The sequence below is a fragment of the Malurus melanocephalus genome, unplaced genomic scaffold (assembly GCF_030028575.1).
Source record: "Malurus melanocephalus ecotype Western Australia unplaced genomic scaffold, MMel_1.1 scaffold_49, whole genome shotgun sequence".
Taxonomy (NCBI): Eukaryota; Metazoa; Chordata; class Aves; order Passeriformes; family Maluridae; genus Malurus; species Malurus melanocephalus.
Window position 1 is genome coordinate 2,591,823 of NW_026623281.1, and position 21,041 is coordinate 2,612,863.

Sequence of the window (21,041 nt, forward strand, 5' to 3'; positions counted from 1 at the left end):
CCGCGATCGCTTCCCTCAGGGCCGCTCCGGCCGGGCGGTGTCGCTGGCGCCCCGCGATCGCTCCCCTCAGGGCCGCTCCGGCCGGGCGGTGTCGCTGGCGCCCCGCGATCGCTCCCCTCAGGGCCGCAGTGCGCAGCCGCCCCCGGCCTGAGGGCCCTGCGCCGGCGCGGCCATGGCGGCGGAGAGCGGCACGGCGGCCGAGGCCCTGGTGGGGCAGGTGGTGCTGCCCGGGGACCTGCTGCTGCTCCCCGCGCACTACGACGAGGACGCGGAGGGCGAGCGGCTGCGGCTGAGCGCGGGCGGAGGGCCGCAGGGGCGGCTGCTGTGCGGGCCGGGGCTGCGGCGCTGCGGGGCCGGGCTGCTGGTGACCAAGTGCGGGCTGCTGCGGCACCGGCCCGCGGGCGGCGGCGCCTTCTGGGTGGACTCGCAGCAGAAGCGGGTATGGGCGCGGCGGAACCGGGGTGTGTTTGTGTGTGTAAATGGCACCCCCGTCTCGGCGTCGCTCTCCTGACCCTCTGTCCCCCTCCCCGCTGCAGTACGTGCCGGTGAAGGGCGACCACGTTATAGGGATCGTGACGGCCAAAGCAGGGGACGTGTTCAGGCTGGATGTGGGCGGCAGCGAGCCGGCGTCYCTGTCCTACCTGGCCTTCGAAGGCGCCACGAAGAGGAACAGGCCAAACGTGCAGGTAGATCAGGAATGCTCTAGTCACGTCGTTTGGTGGCGCTTGTGTTGCGTTTCAGTGGCTTTTCTTAGTGGGAGTACATTTTTTTGTTAGCTGCATGTTGGAGGAGGTGTGCGGRTCTGTTTGTAATGGTCTGGCCTTGGCCCTTTTCCGAGGATTTTGCACATTAGGCTTTATGATGTTTTTAGGAGAACTGTAACCAGCGTGCTTTGCTCTCTCTCAGGTGGCTGGCTGCTTCATTGTYATAATTTCATTTGCACATAGTGCTGCCAGCAGCAGATGCAGTTCATGGGTAGTGTGCATCCAAAAGGGCACTCTGAAGTTAAGGTTGTGTGATTCTGGAAGAAAATATTAGTTGTACGGGTTTTTTTAACAGCACTGTTATGAACCGGTTGTGTGGCACATGCATGCCACAGGTTCTGCACTCAGATGAAATGCCAGAATATAAAATGAAATGATGAAATCACCAGAATATAAAATGAACTGTAAAGAAAACTGAAATAAGCTGGTGTTATGTTTTTTTTTGTCCTGCTAAATGATTACAAGAGCAGGTTGCTTAGACTTTTCATATCCTYAATATCTGAAGAAAGGGAAGTTAATATTTAGTATTTWAAAAAAAACCCAGTTATTTAACTTCATTAATAAAATTCTGTCCTCTTATTTTACAATTTTCAATAAGAAAGATAATTGTGGAGGATGCTGTCTCTAGTAGAAGAAGAGAATTAAAATTCCTAGTAWACCAGTTTATTTTTCTGTCATCATTGCTTTAAAACTATTTCATGGCCTCACTGGAGGATGTTTATCAATTGTTAGAAATGTGTACTAAGATCTTCTCTATTACTTTTGCTTTTTGTCACTGTTTTGTTTAGGTGGGAGATCTTATTTATGGTCAGTTTCTTGTGGCAAATAAAGACATGGAACCAGAGATGGTCTGTATAGACAGCAGTGGAAAATCCAGTGGAATGGGAATAATTGGACAAGATGGCTTCCTCTTCAAAGTTTCCTTAGGTCTAATAAGAAAGTAAGTACTGAGAAATGTAAATAATCACTCTCACGTGTAATGTGGTGGGTAGGATTCCCACAACTGTGAGCACAGTGTAAGCAATTTGGTAAATCAGACTGTGTAATTCTTGTAGCACATTTAAACCAGTTTTGCTGAAGAGGGTATGGATATTGACCTAGAAGGAAAGTTTATTTTTCCTCTTAAGAGGTTTAGAAGCTCTTTTGTATTGTGCTGCGTGACAACAAAAAAGTGATGTGGCTGCTAAGGCAGTATGGAAAATAAAATAAAAATTCAGGATACTTTTTCAGGTATTGTATGCTACCTTGGAGTTTAAAATTGGAAATGCTTTTTGTCCTTTTGTTGCTTAATGGGTTAGTGGAGGGAGTATATTTGGCTGACTGTTGATTTAAGAGGTTTTTCCACATCAGTGCACATTATTTCCTGACTTCCAAAGAAAAACAAATTCCATTGAAATAAAGATAAAAAAGTGGTAAGATTTTCATYTAAAACTGCCATGTTGATCCAAGAATCTGTTTCATGAACTTTTAAATGTGTTATGAACTTTGTAGTTASTTGCCGTGCTGTAAATACAAAATTTTTTTTGTGACTATCAAGGAATACCAGATTACATGGATAAACAATACATAAGTTTTGTTCCTTTTTGGGTGGGCTTTCCTGTTTGTTTTTGTTGTTCTTTGGAAAAGCAATCTGGAGATGTAGAACAGTTGTTTCATACCTGTAATTATCTGATTTATGTGTCCTATCAGAAGTCAGAGTGAACTGATATAAAAAGTTCTTGGAGATTTTCTAGTTTTCCAAATTTTGTCCATATGCAAGTAAAGAAATAATAGCATATTACAAGTAAACTGTTAAATCCTGATATGCATTTAGTTTTTGTGAATACTTTAGTTTTTGTAAAAACTTGTTCAAGCTTGATTTGATCCTAGACMTATTACAGTATTTAGTATGTTGTCATCTAATAGAAATAAAGTAGTCTGTTTAGTGCTGTTTCCTAAAGTCCTGTTTTGAAAGTACCTCTTGGGTGGCAACTTTATAAATAGCACTTTAACAATGTCATTTTGTCAAACAGCATCTTTTTAGAATTTATTAGATCATAGAATTKTTGTGAAAGTATCAATTCACTTTAAATTTGTCGGGGATTACTGAATCTAATWAAAAAAAGGAACTAAATTTACAACTGTTTTATTTTTAGGTGCATGTATTGCATATATTTTATATGAGAGGAGAATTAAAAATTTGATACTGTATTGTTATTTTGGATGTATATGCAAGTTGGTCATCCTACCTTTAGGTGTTTCTTAAACAGCTCCCATAACAGCAGTACTGCTGGAATTACTGGTTGATAATAATGTGGTGTCTSTAAGTTGAGCACTTCTTCCTCTGACTTTTTCTGTTCTTGTTCACAGGCTCTTGGCTCCCAAATGTGAAATAATTCAGGAGTTGTCACAATTGTACCCATTTGAGCTGGTGCTGGGAATGAATGGAAGAATATGGGTAAAAGCAAAAACAGTTCAACAGACTTTAATTATAGTCAATATTTTGGAAGCCTGTGAGTATATGTCKGCAGAACAGAGAAAACAGGCACTTGCCAAACTGTCAGGGAACAGATAAGAGAAAACCTTGAGGATTTGTTTGTGATGACTGTAGGGTGTTTTGGTTATTTTTGTATTCAGATTTATATTAAAAGCCTTTTTTTAAATCAAGTACTAGACTTTGGTTATTCTTCATTTCCCTTGTTTATCYGCTCAACTTGTTTTTGTGTTGTTTAAGAAGTTTGTTTTGACTCACTTTTGTGATTAGGAAACCCTGTTTRTGTTCATGAATTATCTGACTGATGTGAAGATGGTCTCTAGAAGCTTTCATTAGCTCTGAATTTTGAAATGTAACAACTTAGGTATTTTTTTAAAAAACTGTTCATTTTGTGAACTGCGTGTATTTGATTTTATAGTTAGTAAAATTTCAAACAATACATGTTTACCTGGGGTAGCAAAAAGCATCATGTGGGTAATCAATCCTGGTCAGGTGCTCTATTTATACAGTGATGTGAAGTAATTATTGAATGTATTATGAAATTTGGGAATAGAAATGCAGGTAGAGAATACCAGAAAATAAATGCAGGGCAGAGCATAAAAGAATCATAGGGTGTTTAAGGCAGATGATCAGATAAGACCAAAAATAGATTCACAGGGACATTATCATTTTCTCAAAGAGATAACCTTTGTACTAGTATTAAGGATATAATGATTAGGATGTCATAATAATAGCCATGTGTTTCTCGATTCTAGATACTGATTTGTTTTAGTAACAGTGTTAAGATACCATAGAGCTTTGCTAATGTTTAACAAAAAAACGTTTCTGAAAAAAGGGATGTTTGGCTTCTTTGTGTAGCAGTCCCTCAGATGCACRTAGAGGAGATGCTGTCCTAGGAAGGCTAAACTCTCAGTGAATTTTAGTATGTAAATAATTTGCTGCTGAGCAATCTGAGAGGGAACCCTGGAATAGTGGAAGGGTAGCTATTGATGCTGCCTTCCTGTGGGAGAAAAGCTTGATTGTAGGTACGTAATGAACTGCATTGCAGCTGTTAGGCAGTCATTTAGATSTGTGATATTTTGTGGTTCTTAATAAGCTGAATAGTTTAATAGCAGTAGTTAAAGGAATTTTATTTTAATGGACTAATTATGGTAAGCCTGAATACTATCTTAATTAAAGTGGAAACATTATTTTTCATGTTTATTCTGTATTTCATCCGAAGTTCAACCTATGGTATTTGATGATAGGGTTGTCTTTGGCATCTGTGTCATTTAGAAATCAGTTCAGAGCCACTCCTSTGAGTCATCTGTAATATGCTGAAGSTTACCTAGGGCTTCCCCTGGTTCAGCAAGAACAAACTCTGATGATTTCCATGTGAGTCAAATGGCTACAATTCACAATTCTTTGTGCATTTCCCTGGTCTYCCTATTTAGCATCTAGGACATTGCTCATCTGGCTTGGTAGGTCTTCAGTCATCTTTTTTTCACCTGTCATCTCCCAGGTGAAGTGACATTCATATCCTAGAAACCTTTTGAGTCTGTAATCTCTCTTRCTACACATGAGAAGCTGTGAATTAGTAAGGATTTCAATAACTGTTCTCCAGAGTTATTTCAGTTCCAGCTAACCAGGCCTGTGCAGGTTATCTGTTATTGGAACAATAGCTGGCATAGGCAGAAAAGCATTTGCCAAATCATCTCAGGGTTCTAACTTGTGTTTTTGTGAATGTTCTTGGATCATAATAGTAAAACCACAGGAATGGGCAACAGCATGGATCATTTCCTGGGTAGTTGTGGCTTGAAATGGAATTAGCCTTACCACTCCCCTTTACCTAAGCAGCCTGCTTTCCTTCCCAAAAGCCTGCATTCCAAGCTTAACCTGCAACATACACATGGACAATGCCTATTAAAATGCTGGTTTGGTAGTGCARCCTTGGAAGTTCTTAATCAGCTCACTATTTTATTCCACTTATCATTCTGTSCTATTGTCACCTGTGTATCACCCAAATACCAATTTTGTTAAATCAAGAACAGGATATAAAATGCATTCAAATTGTGCTTGTTACTAATTTAGCAAAAGGGGATAACCACAAAGTTCTTGGGTTTTACCCCCTACAAAAKCATTTTAAGTATGTGCTACACTTAAATTGGTTTGAGAGTTTATACAATGGAAAAAAATTAGTGGATGAGAACAAAATGGCTATGGGGAAAGATGGTTGAAAGAAAATACACTTAAACACATTACTAACAGAAGGTGATATTCGTGTTTTGTTGTGTTTTTTTTTTTTTAACTTGGGAAAAATTACTTACCAACATTCCTCAAACCAATTACTAGCTTTGACAGGCTTTATATAACAAACAAAGCATCCAGACAAGATCTAAACCATATCTTTGTGAACTTTTGATTCTAGGTTGGTGACTAAACCTGTCACCAAGGAGGGCTATGGAGTATAATTTGGTTCCAGGAAGAAAGACTGATMATGATTTAATTACGTATTCTGCTGGAAGGCTTTCACGTTACCATTAAAGGCCTATAAACCAATATGTTTTCAGAAATAGRACTTGCAGTAGGGATGCTGTGGACTTGAAATGTACCTTGTAAGTAARTAGAATATCTTCTCTGTTGTATTTCTTTGTGATGTTCACCCTTGTCAGTTGAAGTCATTAGAGTCCTTCATTTCAGTCATGCATTGGATACTTTGTTATATTGCTTTTCTTTCAAGCTGTTGTGATAAGTAAAAATGGTAGATGTCAATGTGAAAATTGTCCCCATGCTCATGACAGATGAGCACAACCTCTTAAAAATGTTCACCAAGAATTAAACAGAAACCATACATTGAAAATATGAAATACATAGTTTATGGCTGCCTAGGTTGATGGTGTATAAAGACCAAGAAAAATGCTATCAAAAAATAGATATGCAATGTTGAAATTCAGTTTTGATAGTAACACTTGTGTGTTTTGCTGTAGCAGAAGAAAATTACACATACAAATAGCCCAGCATAATAAGAGGATTAAAAGCTTAACTCTAAGGCTGTGGTTAGAGAGTGGCTGTAGCTCTGCTGGATTAGAAGTTTACTGTTCCCAACTACTCATTACAACCTTGCTACCAGGAGCTGGATTGGAACTGAGGCTTGCTGGTATGTGAGTTTGATTCCTAGCCAAGTTCTGTCAAAATGACCCACCGTGGCATCAACACTTCTAATACCAGAGCTATTTTGTTTTTATAACATGGATGTTCTTTATCTGAATGGTAGTGGAATTTTTCTCCAGATTTTAAATACTAAGAGCAGCTCATCTTCTACTGGAAAAGGTCAAATTTGTTAGAGAAAGCACAGTTTTTTTCCCTTAGAGTTTGGTCAAATATTTCTGAGTAGCAGCTAAATCAACAGGTTGTTTTAAACCTTAAAAATTGATTACTTCTAATAAAAAAAAAATGACATTAGATTTTCTAGCTACATACAACCACCTTGGTGAGATACATTATTTGACTGAATACAGAAACTCATTGTCTTAAGAACAATGTAGGGYACTTCAGTTGTATTAATAACACAAGCATCCTTGTCCTTACCAATGACTTCTGTAGACTGTAAGATGCATAGCTGCTCTTCAAGTCCGTAGTAAGAAATTAAACRTGGCAGTTTTACCACAACAGCATGTAAGAGAAATAGCCTAGAAACATGTTGAGTGCCTGATTTTCARTAGAAACTACACAGTAGTTGCAGGTGATTAACAGGACTGTTTTCCTCTGATGTCCTGATCTTGCAGAAGTGCAGTTACTGTGTTTTCAGTGCGATCTTTGTGGGTAATTTGGGATGTTCAGGAGCTTGGTTTTGCTTGTAGAGCCTGAGGTTAGATCGCTATTCTAGTGGCTTGAATAGTCATTAAAAATAGCTTCTCCTTACTGATCTTCAGTGTCCTACCTGATATAAAAAAAATGAGAGTAATATTGTATGTAGCACTGCAGTAAACAGGAGACAAACTGTAAAACACAGATTCTATTTTGCTTACWCTTAGTCATTACACTTACCTGACACAAAGATATTTAAAGACTGAAGGACAGTGGGAGGACTAATGACCTCATCTGCACTTTTCTAATGCCTTGGTTATCTTTTGTCTTGTAGGCTTTTCTGTGATTCAGTGTTTACCAGGCTATTGCAAAAGAGATTTGTTATAAGAATCTCTGTACACTCTGAAAAGATTTACTAATTCTTTCTTCCTGTTCTTGTCCACATGGGGAGTATTGCACCAATCTCTCCTTGGTGTCCTACTGTGACCTGCTTATGTGAATTAACTAATTTCAAAAGACCTGTATTTCCTTTGGTTTCTGTGACTACTGTACCCTGATGGTAGCTAAGATAAATCTAAGGTTCTGTGTCAAGGCAGACTGGTGGGTGTGTTTCCTGAGAATCAGGATGAGGTTGAGAGCACCACTACATGAGTACATGTCACTGTTCAGTCTCCAAACAAGGTGGCTTTTGCCTGACATAGCAGAGACCTACGTCAGTCTGCGTCTGTGTGGGTTTGCCTTTAGTAGCACATAAGTGAAAAGTTCAAGCTGTATTTTTTTTTAATATCTACATCTAATCTTAGTGGCTTAGTGTTGAAAGTCTTATAATTAGTCTGGAAGTCCTTTTAGAAACCTAGGGTCTATATCCTGCCCTAGTGCACCACTGTCTTTCCTTGTTGCTTTAGCGATCTCCTGTTTCCTCATTGAAAAACTGCTTATTTAATATATGCCATCTGTCTAGCAATGCCCTTGGTCTAAGGCTGATCTAYAGGAGCATGATCCAACAAGAAAAAGATATAACTCCTGAAATAACGCACAGCTTTGTCATTCTGTACATGAATTGAAAGTTTCGTAATGCTAGATCATGTTTTAGCATAGCTACTGATACAATGCATTCTTACTTACACATAGACATGCCAGGGAAATTTAATTAACTGATGTACAAGCACTTTACAGACTGTTATGAAACTGAATTATAAAGGCAGGAAAAGGAAGGGCTGAATGTGCTTTTGAAGAACACTGTTCAAAACCTGGCGACTTGAAGACTGAATATTGGTGTCTGCTGCTTTGTGAAATGTGTGTATATATGTGTTAGAGAATTTATTAGTCTTTTTTGTAAAAGGAAAAATAAGTGAATAGCATCTGAATAGTTTGTTTGGGAAAACTAAACTGTAACAGATCAGTCATAATAYGATTTTATCAAGAGGAAAAAAACAGAAGATGAATAAAATCAAATTTCCATTCAGCTTTCCTGACAACATTTCACTACCTTGCTGAAGCAATGAAGGCAAAGATATTTTAACAAGGACAAAGTAATTTTTGCTGCAACTCCACTTAATGTAACACAGTAGTTTTTTAAGGAAGGCAGGCTTTTCTGGAGATGTGGGTAGGGCAGGTTAGATTCCATGTATTTTCATGACACCATATTTCCTTGAGTGCTGTGTCTATTAAATGTGTGCATATGTTCAAAGGATTTCACTGCTTTGTAAAGTAGGAAGGTGCTCCTGGACTGAATCCAGATGTGTGGGCTCAGATTCTTCTGCCTTTTTTGGACCCTTTTTACAATAGGGATACATGAAGTCAGTGTCACTTTTGAGATGAACAGCTTATTATTCTTGCCTGGTGCTTTGTCATAGACTCCTGCCCAGGGCAAAGAATAAATAGATATTTTGAGATAGGTGGGGTTTTTTGCCTCCTCAGCAATACTGGCTATCTTGGAATTGTGAAGCCCAGCTGCGAGGCTGTTAGTGGCGTAACATGCAGAAATATAATTGAGAAAAAAATTCATTTTGTATGCTTACCATGGCAACAAAAATAATGAAGCTGCCATTCTACCATTGCCTAATGTTGACAGGTAGGTCCACAACCATGATAAAATTCAGAAGAAAGGAATGTTGTCAGCCTGCAGAAATTAGGGTTTTAATTATATGATGATGGGTGACAAAATGTGCCAATCATTTTTTTGGTCATAATGTTTTTCCAGATTRCTGTGTCACTATGGCAGAGATACATATATTCTAATGCTGACTGCATTTTCAAAAAGTGAGAAAGTCAGCATATTGTGTTTGGTGTTGACAGGTAGCCTTCCCACACTGATTAAGGAGAAAAAGCAGAGACATTTGTTGCATGTATTTATCAGGGAAAAAAGTGGCCAAAATTCTCAATCCTTCCAAATTNGCCTTCCCACACTGATTAAGGAGAAAAAGCAGAGACATTTGTTGCATGTATTTATCAGGGAAAAAAGTGGCCAAAATTCTCAATCCTTCCAAATTCTCCATGTCTGGTAAAGCTGTTTCTATCGTGACATTTGCTTAGCTTTTTTTTTTTTTTTATTGCTTCTGAGACTGAGTATCTTTATTGCTTTTTATAGTCTACTTGATTTCTAAAAGAATGTGTATAGATAAAAGCATAACTMCCACAGTTTTGGGCAAAAAGACCCAAAATCTTTTCCCTGGGACTGCCTGAGCCCATGCTATTCTGACATGTGTAATACAGCATGTTGCAATGAGCTCTGTCTTGCAGAACCTGCTGTTCCATGTGGCATTCTGGCTGCCCTTGGCTGCTGCTGTGCTCTGCTGTAGGAGCAGAGTGATAAGAAAAGGCTATTTTGTCTAGTGAAGTTTGGAACAGGAAGAAAAACACTGGTTGGTTCACTAGGTACTAGTGAAGGATACTAGTGGACCTAGTAAATACTCTAGGACCATCAAACGAGTTATGTTCATTCTCCTGAGCTGCTGTTGTGTTACTGACCAGACTGTCTACCTTTTTTTTGTTTGGGTTTTTGGTTTTGAGTTTTTGGGAATTTTTGATGCCAGTTGAACAGGAGATCTCAGGAAATAATCCCAAGGCAGTGAAGATGAGTCCTCTGAGTTTGTGGTTGGAGTGGTGCCTAATGACCACAAGCATCTGAAGAGCGTGATTGTTAAAGGATGTTGTGACATGTTATTGGCTGGCTTATCTGAGCAAGTATATTCTTGAATGCAATATATATGCAAACATTTTAAGTGCCCCATTAATCAGATTACTTGAATGATAAGCTCACCACATTCTTGGACTCAGGTCATTATGGGCTGGGTAGTTTTTTTTCCTCGCCTATTTAAGTACCGTATCCCATAATATTTCGTTTCTTTGCTCAGCCAGAAGCTACAGTAGCCCCGAGAGGGGGCAATGGGTTCCGAGAGGGAACAGAAGGCCTTTATCCGCTCCAGGCGCTAATCCCGCTGGCCGCAGCGGCGCAGAGCAGCCGGGCTGAAGGGGGAGCGGCCGCGCTGTGAGTGGGGGTCACGGTGTGAGTGCGAGTGGGGGCCAAGGGGCTGCGCTGTGAGTGCGAGACAGTGGTGCTGTGAGTGCGGCGCGTTGGAGGTGGGCGGGGTGGCGCTGTGAGTGCGGACAGTGGTTCTGTAAGTACGGCACAGTGGCGCTGTGAGTGCGGACAGTGGTTCTGTAACTGCGGGACACTGGTGCTGGGAGTGCGGCGCGTTGGAGGTGGGCGGGGTGGCGCTGTGAGTGCGGGAGCGGGCACCCGGCGGGCGGGAGGGCCGCGCTGCCGGCCGGGGGACCGGCCGTCCCTCCCAGGGGCTGTCCCCGCACCGGGGTGCTCCTTCCCTCCGCGCTGGTCCCCGGGTCGCAGCCGCAGTGCGCCGGCGGGGCCGGTGCGGCGGGGAGGAGGCGGCGATCGCCCGCTGCTGAGCACCGAAGGGACCCGCTTTCGCCTGCAGCTCTCGCCATCGGAGCTCTGCTGGCCACCCCGAGGTGTCGAGGTTTGAAATCCTTTTTATGCCTGTCCTTGTGATTTAACGTTTTGACAGATCCCTGTGTAGGTAGGCACAGCAGGATCCKTGAAGGACGGAGAGACTCGGTGCTTCATTCGTGATGCGTTGGTTGGGTCCTGGCTGCAATCGTACAATTTAAAGAAATCGACCTTTGAGCTGCTCGAAGGACCAGCTAGGAGCTCTCCCACCTTTTTGATTTACAGCCACAGGGGGAGTGTTCTCATCAGACCTGGCTCATAGCAGGCAATGAAAGGGGAAGCAAGGTTGTGGGAAAATGGTTCTCCACGGGGTGGGTGTTACAGCCTCGTTTATGCATAGAGCGCCCTGCCCTTTGGGGTGGAGATGAAATGTGTCCATTTCTTTGTGTCTTTGCTTTTAGTAACGATTTTGTTKTTACGAATCGTATAGTCTGAGAAATGTGGAAGTTAAAATATAATAAACAAGGCCTAAGAACCTGAAAAGGTGGGAAAATCATAGTTTAAGCTTGAATCTGCAGGACTGTAGAGTTCTTGAATCTTCTGGGTGGGAACAGGAGGGATCATTTGCTGCTAGTACCTGCTGTGCTTTCAGTGAATGCTGATTTGTATTGTCAGTGGGTCTGTTGGCATTCCCTTTCCTCCCCCACCTCTGCAGACTGACACAGGGTACAGCTTTCCTGCTSTGGATCACCACAAGACCAAGCAGTGAGTTCATTCTCTATTATCTATAGATGGGTGCTTTTTGGYCCGTGTAATGTCTGCCATCTCTGTGCTGTCCATTTGCTGACTGATCAGAGGTTTGAATTTCCCATATACAGCATCTAGCTGCCTGTTCTCTCTCAATACACCAGGAGAGCTGGAAGGGCTCCCAAGTGCTGTGCCAGAGCTCTTTGCTGAAAAGAAAAGACTTCTTGAGATGTTGGTTTCTTTCAAAGTCTGAGAATGGGAGGGATTGTTTGGTCTAACAAGGAACTTCCTTTCAAAGGAAGGACTAYGGTTTGTTTGCTTGATACAGCAACTTTCTCTACAGCTGCAGCCAAGAGCACAGAATTCAGTAGTGAAACATGTGCAGATCGGGAAGAAACCTAAAAAGATGATCAATATTGTTGACACAAGGAGTGGTTTGTTAGGTCATTACCATGGCAAAAAGGAAAAAAAAAAATCCCCTGTGTTGTGAAAACTACATCCAGGCCACCAGAAATGTTAGGAGGCTTCTCTGTGCATTGATTTTGCTGCTTACAGGCCAATTTATGTTGGAAGAGGCCTCCTAAGTTTCTCCAGTCAGATTGCTGCTCCAAGAAGGACTAAGCTGGGAGTCTGTCAGGGTTTTGTAATCCGTCATGGTATTTAAAAGCTCATGAAATCTTGATGAGCATGTTACCAGGTTATTGTAAATTGTAAATTTTCTTTATAGGAGTTAGGTAACAAAGATAYTTGTAATCATGACTCATTTGGGGAGGGGGGAATGTCTCATAAAAAAATCACCTCAACTTGTTTGGGATATGCAAGTTCTGACACAGCTCTGAAACATTTTTAGTCTTGATATGGAATGTTTTGGGGAAGCTGGAGTGGGAGAGAAAGGAAGAGCAAGCAATGGTCAAGCCGCTTCAGGCTAGACAGTATTTGCTAGTGCAGTCCAACTTGTAAGACAGTTTTCTTTTTAGGAAAAGTATGCAAGTAAATCTGTTTGCTACTCTGAGTCTTATTGACATCTTTTTTTTTTGGACACAGCTGCAAGGGGTCCTGTTTACACTGCTAAAATAAATGTTTAAGGATAGCTGTCCTCAGAATGACAATTTTTTCTCTGGTTGTGGGTGGGAGGGAAATGAGACATTAAAACCATGTTTTAACTGGTCTTGACAAAAGTGAAGACCATCCACTGGCACTTAAAACAGGATTAAGATTAGGCTTGTTTAAATTCYGGTTAACTGAGTACTGACAGGCCATAAAATAACTCACTGTTATTTTGTAGATCTCTTGTGGTCACCACAAAAACATACACACAAAAAGATGTTTTTTTCCTTTTTTTTCTTTGGCCTCTACTGCTTAAAGAGAAATGTTCATTCTTTTCTGGAAATCTTAGCAGAGTTGAGAGATTGAAGATCTGATAGTCCCAGAGAAAATGATGCTTTTTAACAAAAGGATGTTGCCACTAAAGCAGGTAACTGACCATAGAAACACTGGGTTAATTCACTAGTACAGCCTCTATACTAATATTKTTTCCCTAATATTGGGTATTGTGATGACTTTTTAATTGTTTCCAGGGCTGTTTGCATTGTTTTGGCATACAGTGTGCATGTGTGAAGGGGCTGGATGTAGAATAGGCTGAAACATAGGGAAMACGTTACTTGTAAAAATGTCCAGTTCTCCAGAACCGCATAGCTTAGCATGCAGATCTTCAAGCTTTGTGCTGTGTTCCCAGCTTTTCTGTGTTCAGAAAAGCTTCCTGTTATTCCTGTTCCCTGTACCTGCCCACCCCATTAAAAGGGTAACCATGTGCTCGGTTTAAAAGAAAAAAAAAGGTTGAATGATGAAGATACCTTTCAAAGCGTCTTCCCCTGGGTTGGACAGCCGTGCTCTCTTTCCCCACCGCCAGGTGGCTGGGGCAGGGCTGGGGCATGGAGCGGGGAGCCCGGTGCTGGCCGCAGGGCAGAGGCTGTGCCGCTGGGCTCCTCCCCAGCCCTGCCCCTTGCCAGCCCTGCCCCGAGCTCGCCACCCCTGGCACTGCAGTTTGCCTCCTGTCCTGCCTGCGCTCGCCTTCCGGAGCTGCTGGAGGCCCATGTCGAGGCAACCTGCGTGGGTTCGGGTGAGTGCTGCTCCTCTGCTAAAGGTTTGTGGGTTGCTCTCCTATCTATTCTCATGCATTATGGCTTACGGGATGCTTTCTTGTGTCTTCTGATTGCTGATCAGTGTTAGAAAACTCACAGAGCTTGATCCCAAGATRGTTGTGTCTGTATTTGGGGGTGGGAAGGGGAGGGTTGTGCAGTGCTTTTGAGCTTCAGACTTCCTTAACAAACAGCAGCTAACCAGAAATGAAGCTACTAGTGGCAAATACTCAGYTGTTTTCCAGTCAGTCTCGTCACTTGGGGTTCAATGACGTGATGTGTCAGGGCTCAGCCTGTCTTCTTAGCAAATGTTTTAATAATCCTGCCTGCTGCTTCCCATGCATATTTTCAAAGTGGCTTGTTATGGTGTTTGCCTAGCAGGGGAGGAATTTAGGTATCATAGAGGAATTTAGGTATCACAGAGCTGCATTTTCCTTTCTCCTATTTCTAGAAATAGTAAAAAATTCCCATATTTGAATAGGGTTGTTTTTTTGTCACTGTGTGGAGACCAACTAAACTGAAGAGATGTGCTGACTAAGCTTAATGATCTCTTGGATCAGTGACTACCRACTGAAAGCTGGCTTTTAGCAATGCTGTTTATGCTAACAAAAATAAAAAGCTTCGTGAGAGCTACTCATTAATCACTTGCCACAAATTTTGCAACATTTTTGTACACAAATGATGTGCACAAGGCATTAATACTTGGGCCCCTCCTCCAGTCCACTGTAACTGTGAATTAAGAAGAAAATACTTCTTGACCTAATTGAAGAATAGTTGGGTAATCAGATTCTGGAAGGGAGCTGGGCTATAGCCTTTTGGGTATGTGACAGAGATATTAAGTCTTAACACAAAGATATTGCAATGTTACTTACATTTTGAGTTACAGTTGAGTCATTCCAAAGACTGGGGTCAGGATGGTCTTTGGTGTCAGAGGGATATAAGCAGTTGTCATTACAACGTGACTTCATCTTTGAGAGAAGTATGTAAAGAAAGCAGATATGGTCAAGGAACTTGTCCCTTGGCCAGAGATAAGTGGTGAAATAGGGTAGGATCTGTTCTCTTATCTGCAGGATGTTTGTGTAAACTGGCCTTGTTTCTTGCTCGGGATCATGGTTTACTTACGTTTCTGGATACCATGATACCGTCTTCCTTGAAACCAAGTATGCTGTTAAAAGAACAAGGTGATGTTTTTCCCCTAATGTTATATTTGTTTGTCAGTAGTATTCTGGAGCAGGAAGGGATTTACTCAGAGAAAACTTTGAACACAAAAGTGAGGAGCTACTCCTAATTGTTTCTGAATTGTGGCAACAGCTAGCTGTGGGGATAAAGATGATAGGTATGTCTGGTTTAGTGTCAGTCACAGTTCAAAAGAGTCATWTTTTCTTATATTTGTTGGGGTGGGAACCTTGCCCATACAAAAGTATACATAGACAACAATATTTACCAAAATATTCAATCAGGAAATAGGATTTTTGTGAAAAAAAATTGATTCTCCATAATGTGTAATGCTACAATTACCTGAGTACAATTCAACAGCCCTTGTGATGTAAGTGTGGAGTGACTTCTTACTCTGCCAAAATTGCAGTGRCTCTTGTACCAGTTCTTACTCACAGCTGGATGTTGAACTTTGTYCACGAGGCAGGGCTAAGTGTGATTTCCAGTATCCTCCTCAGCTGATASTGCCTCACTGGAAGGTGCCTGTCAGCCTTTCCCAGGCTTGTGAAACACTTGCAAGGGTCAGGGTCGGGCTGTGGGGGGTTGTGGGTGGAAGGTGGTTAAACAAAATTGCCACCTTATTCGAGCTAGCAGTAACCACAATCAGGGTTTGTAGTTTAACACCGGAACGTTCGTCAGTAATGGTTGTCTCTGCAATGCTATCAGTTCTAACTGAGGGGTGTAAGTTCAGGCTGTTGGTTCCTGCTGGCCTTGCTGCTTTAGCAAGAGTGGCAGAGAGTTAGCACAGGGGAACAAGGGGCTGTTCCAGGCACATTTGTAATGTTGGATCACTGGGTAATAAAACGGTTGCAAGTCTACATTTTTCTGTCTGCGGGCATGAGSTCTAAGTTTGGCTTGCTGCCTGCTTTGGTTTTGGTGGGGAACTGTAAGGAATGTGAAAGGTCACCAGTTATGAGGAACCAGATGTGACAGGTTTAGATTTATTTCTTTTTTTTAGTAAATATTTTGTCAGTCTGGCAGGGAAGGATAAGAATATCTTGTTAATATCTAGTTTTGGCGTGGGTCAGGCACAGAACTGGAATGTAATCTCTATCTTTTAAAACCCATTTCAGTATAATAATAAATACACAGATCATCTCCATCAAACCAAAAATACCTGCATGAGCTTTTAGTTGTTTCAGTCCAATTCCTCCTTCTCTGGCATCATTGATGTTCAGTGTCAGAGCTGTGCTTTCTTTCTCTTTYCAGAAATGTCCTTCCTGCCCGACTTGGGGACCTTCACCATGGGTATGTGGTCTGTTGGCCTTGGAGCCATTGGTGCGGCTGTGACGGGCATCGTCCTTGCTAACACTGACTTGTTTTTGTCCAAGCCAGAAAAGGCTACCCTGGAGTTTTTAGAGGAGATAGAGCTAAAAACTTTGGGATCAGGTAAGATTCTGGCTATTTCAGACCACCTCCTTCAAGAATTGGACTTTTATAAGAACCTTTGTAAAGCCGGGGTTGGAAATGGTTTCCTTAGTCTTTCCTAGTTATGACATGYAGTTGAGTGTCCTTGATATCCAGTRCTTCTGGTGAAGGAAAAGCAACCAAAACTGTTATTTCTGGATTAAACAAGACACACTTCTAAAAAGCAATAATGCGATAATATACTCTTATACATATAGATTTTTTTTTCTCCTGTTAGAACTGTATTTGAATGTGAAATTCTCTGCAGTGCTTTGTGTTGGTCCATAAAGTATTAATCATTATAAACGAGAGTGGCTGATATTATTATCGATGTTGTTTCTCCTGCACAAACAGAACAAAGGACATTCAAGGCAAGTGAACTATGGGAGAAGAATGGTGCAGTGATCATGGCTGTACGAAGACCTGGATGATTTTTGTGTAGAGAGGTACTTGCTAAACCTGGGGATTAATTAAGAATAGTTGGGGTCTATTTGTGTAGATCTTCTGTGAATAAAGGGAGGAGATGAATAGGACAGTCATCAGATAAATCTAAAACATCTGAAAGTTCAAACTGATCACCAGCTAACATCATACTTAGTTTCCTTTGTAGCTGGTTTGTATGGTCCAGGTTCTGAACATTTTCTTCCTGAAGGTGATGGTTACATCATTTTTATGTCTGCCACGGACCTAGCTCATGGTAATTGGAAAGGGAAATTGCACAAAATCCAATTGGTGTCATGAGCTAGTTATATATAAATGTATATATATATATGTATATACATATAGGTTTAATTAATCTCTGTGAGCCAGGTAGTCTCTGCTCAAATACAGCCCAAGAYTGGATTGGCAGAAAGCCATCAGATAAAGCTCATCAGCAAAAAAAGAGGTGTGCACAGAGAGAGTCACTCTGTTCTGGATGCTGATTGTGATGCAGAAAGGTACAGACTCTGGAGATAAGGAGTTACTGTTCCATAGCAAGTGAGCTGGAAAACAAATGTTGATCCTGAAGCTGACATTAGGCTCCTTGGGTGGAGCTCCTTAGAAGGAGACACCTAAAATATGATTTGAATGTACCGAGTCCCTGGGAACATTTGATTGTACCAAGCGCTTGGGAAAACAGTGTAGTTTGCACTTCAGACATTATGTTTCTCACAGCCATAGGGAAATACTGTTATTGTGTTCTTACTCACTGCTCTATAACATGGAGTAATTAATATTGTTACCATTTCATTAAGGTGTCTGCTCCCATCAGCAGTAACTGCTTAARTACATGTAGAGTTCATGGAAGGTTAGAGATTAAAGCGCTTTGCTCTCTGAACAGGTATAGTGTGGGCAGGAGAATGCGCTTATGTGCTTGACTCTGACTTTCACATACAGCCAGTCAGGAATCCATGAGTGATTTTAAAAAAAAAAAGTGTAATTCAAATTTCAAATTTTCCTGTCTGTTAATCCCCATCTATTTGCTACTTGGTACTTAGTAAATTCTAGATGTCTTTCAAGCCTTTCAGTTAAGGTATTTCAGTTAGGTGACTAACAGTGATCGTGTAAACTGTGTCCATGTTTTTAAAGTGTGGAGTTGGGTTTTTTGATRGGAATTTTGTCCAGTAAAAATGACCTTTCTCCATGGGAGACAGGTAACATATTTGCAGTGCACACTCAGATCTGTTCAAAACCTTAGGAATCTTTGTACAAATGCTGGGAATTGGGATTCCTTTAGGAGAACAAAAAACCCAGCAAATCTGTGGTGACACCATATACTCTTACACCAGAAAAAGCAGTATTGCTTCTGGGATACTCAAAGTCTATGAAGAAATCCCCTGATTAGTGTTACTGTGTGMTTTAGGAAGGAGAGTGCAGCTTCACTCCATTACTTACTTGGGTCTTGGAATGCTTGCCCTTGTGCCTAGGAGTACAGCTAGCTTAAATGTTACGGGTCTATTTGTGGTTTGTGCCTCCAGCTAGCATTCATGTCTTTCTGATGGTCTTGAATTTCAAGGTGAAGCTTTCCAACCTCCTTTTATTGACTGAAATGTTTGGGCTTTTTTCCCTTTGCTTAGGAGGCTTCTGAGCTTTCCTCTCTGAAACCCCAGCTGTCCAAGCTGGGTGTCCCTCTCTATGCTGTTGTGAARGAGAAGATAGGGACTGAAGTGGAGGATTTTCAGCATTATTTCAAAGGAGAAATCTTTCTGGATGAAAAGGTATAGTGAAGTTGGTGTTCTCCTTTTGTTTAAAAAGAAACCTATGAATGCCCTCTTTGAAGAGCTTTGAAGTAGAATGTAGTCTGAATGAAAAAGGATTTAGWAGTTTAAGAAGTTAATTGGCTTTTTTATTCTATATATATACATCCTGCTGAGCTTACCAGCTGCTGTGTAGCTGTGCACTGATAATGTGTTGTTGCAGGATTATTCCTGCCCTTTAACAGGTAAACAGTGTAGCCTGTTAATATGTATTCCTTTCTTCCACATGCTGATGTTTATGATGTGTGAATCATGGTTTGAAGGTGACAGATATAATTAATTCATGTTGTACAGGCCAAATTGCAGTGATATGGCTTGTCCCAGTGCACGGGCAYGTGCTGTATTGCCAATCTCATGTCCTGCAAAATCACAGCCCTGCTTTCTCCCTAAACCAGAAAACACATTTAAAAATMATTTCTGATTTCTGTCTTCTGAAGAAAAAAGAATGTGCAATATTCAAAATCAACTAGAAGATCCCTTAATTTTCTCTCCTCCCTCTGCCTGTGRGAAAGAACCAGCCTGAATTTAAAAACAACCGCAGCAACGAACCAACCAAAAAATATGTTTATCACAAAGCACTGTGCTTGTCAGCAATAGGGATGTTGGTGTATGTAGAGCTTTAATACTCATGGATGAGCTTAAAACCCACATGAATGAAAAGTCTTTTTCACTTTGTTTGCTGACATATTTTCTGTTCCCCTGCAGAAAGGCTTTTATGGTCCACGCAGACGRAAAATGATGCTGTCCGGCCTGTTCCGCTTGGGAGTTTGGCAGAATTTCTTCCGTGCTTGGAGAAGTGGATATAGTGGAAATCTGGAAGGAGAAGGATTCACCCTGGGAGGCGTATATGTGGTTGGAGCAGGAAGCCAGGTACTGCAGGCCATCTAGGAGGCTTTTATGCCTTATATAAGATCAGMAATTTATTTCCTGGAATTGTTCAGTTGGGCAGTGAATCTCTTTGTAGGAAGATGTGTCTCAATTTCTCTTTTGTGTYTTTGACTAGGGTATTTTACTGGAGCATCGTGAGAAAGAATTTGGAGACAAAGTCAGCCTTCCAGCTGTCCTTGAAGCTGCTGAGAAGATAAAACCACAAGCTTCATAAGTGGAAAAACAGTTGCACRTGTTTCTGATTACAGCTTGAAATGTAGAATGCATCCATGTCTTGAGTGTGCAGTTTAATTGCTTAACTATTTAGTGATCAGTRCACMGGAAARGTTCTCTATTCAAACATAGAAAATKATGAAAATCCTCTTGAATTGTTTTTTTGTTCCTTTGCAGCCTTCCAGGTGGTCAGGATTTCAAATGATCCTTTGTGTCTGACTGTATTAATGAAAGGCTGGGTCTAAAATCTGACCTAGCCTAGATGTTTTCAGTCAGAGACAGTCGGTTGAAAACCTGTCTACCTACGGAAACAAAACACTGCTGAGGCTGCAGTAGTGGAGTWCCTGCTGAGGGGAAAAGACAATAAAAGTTTATATAAATGACATGTCTTTGGTTTTTGCTTTTTCATTGTCATGTAAACACATCTGTATTTTTAGAAGACTGCCTCTTATTGGTCTAAATAATTCTGAGATTTTGCATTCAAGACATGCCACTCCGTCTGCACAATGAGTTTCCTGTTAGTTAACTGTTGGCTCTAGATCTTCTGGCTCCATGTGATTCCCTACCAGGGAGATAATTACGGCATGAGGGCAGGTTCCTTTCTGTGTTTAAGATTCTTCTAAAAAAATTGTATCATTTTGGATGAAATCCTGACCTTTTTTTTGTTAGTATTTATGTCCAGGTAAAACTGATTTTAATCACAAATATTGATATACTCTTCAGAGTCTATTCTTCACAGTTCCCAGAAACTGTGAAGAACACTAGCAGTGAGGATTTTCAGTGATTCATATGTTTCATTTGGAAACTAAACAGAAATTGTATTTGTGTATGCTACTATTAGCTGAAATCTGTGTTTTATTGTTTTGGGGGTRGAAGAAGGAACAGGATTTGGAGAGTAGAGCAGCAAAGTCTACAGCAAATTGACTTTTTGATATGGACTACCTCTATAAAGGCTCCCCTCAGAGCCATGCCCATAAATGCTCTTGAATTCTCAAAGACATAAAATGCCTGGCTGGAGATGGGCGCTTCTGAATGGCATCCACAGCAGCCAGGCTGCTCCATGAAATAAAGAATTGTGCTTTAGGGATTCTTTTCCTGGATTTTACTGCTGAAAAGCTGTACTGGTTATCTTGTGCTGACACAAGGCCCCTAAAAGGTTCAAAGCATTGTGTAAGTGTGCACTTGTCTGCAGCAGGGGTGTGGATATTTGGGAGTGCGAGTGGTAGGAAACACAAGAGATGCTAAAAGAAATGGGTGTGAGCT

The 21,041-nt window shown here is 41.1% G+C and overlaps 2 protein-coding genes across 4 annotated transcripts; both read left to right on the top strand.

Annotated features, from left to right (window-relative positions):
* Positions 1-123: 123 nt before the first annotated feature.
* On the top strand, positions 124-16,422 carry EXOSC3 (exosome component 3). Its single transcript, XM_057365218.1, has 7 exons — positions 124-439; positions 537-686; positions 1,553-1,704; positions 3,114-3,601; positions 3,859-5,831; positions 16,243-16,281; positions 16,369-16,422. The coding sequence occupies exons 1-4, from the start codon at positions 173-175 to the stop codon at positions 3,316-3,318; spliced, it is 774 nt and encodes a 257-aa protein (XP_057221201.1). The 5' UTR covers positions 124-172; the 3' UTR covers positions 3,319-3,601; positions 3,859-5,831; positions 16,243-16,281; positions 16,369-16,422.
* Positions 10,499-20,161, top strand: PRXL2A (peroxiredoxin like 2A). Of its 3 annotated transcripts, XM_057365219.1 has the most exons (7): positions 13,043-13,154; positions 13,590-13,799; positions 16,243-16,422; positions 16,795-16,886; positions 18,498-18,638; positions 19,383-19,547; positions 19,681-20,161. In XM_057365219.1, exons 3-7 carry the CDS (start codon positions 16,245-16,247, stop codon positions 19,777-19,779), a joined length of 675 nt encoding a protein of 224 aa, XP_057221202.1. In that variant the 5' UTR covers positions 13,043-13,154; positions 13,590-13,799; positions 16,243-16,244; the 3' UTR covers positions 19,780-20,161. The 3 variants fall into 3 exon arrangements, with proteins under 3 accessions (XP_057221204.1, XP_057221203.1, XP_057221202.1); XM_057365221.1 differs by lacking the exons at positions 13,043-13,154; positions 13,590-13,799 and adding an exon at positions 10,499-10,513; XM_057365220.1 differs by lacking the exons at positions 13,043-13,154; positions 13,590-13,799 and adding an exon at positions 10,830-11,003.
* Positions 20,162-21,041: the final 880 nt, after the last annotated feature.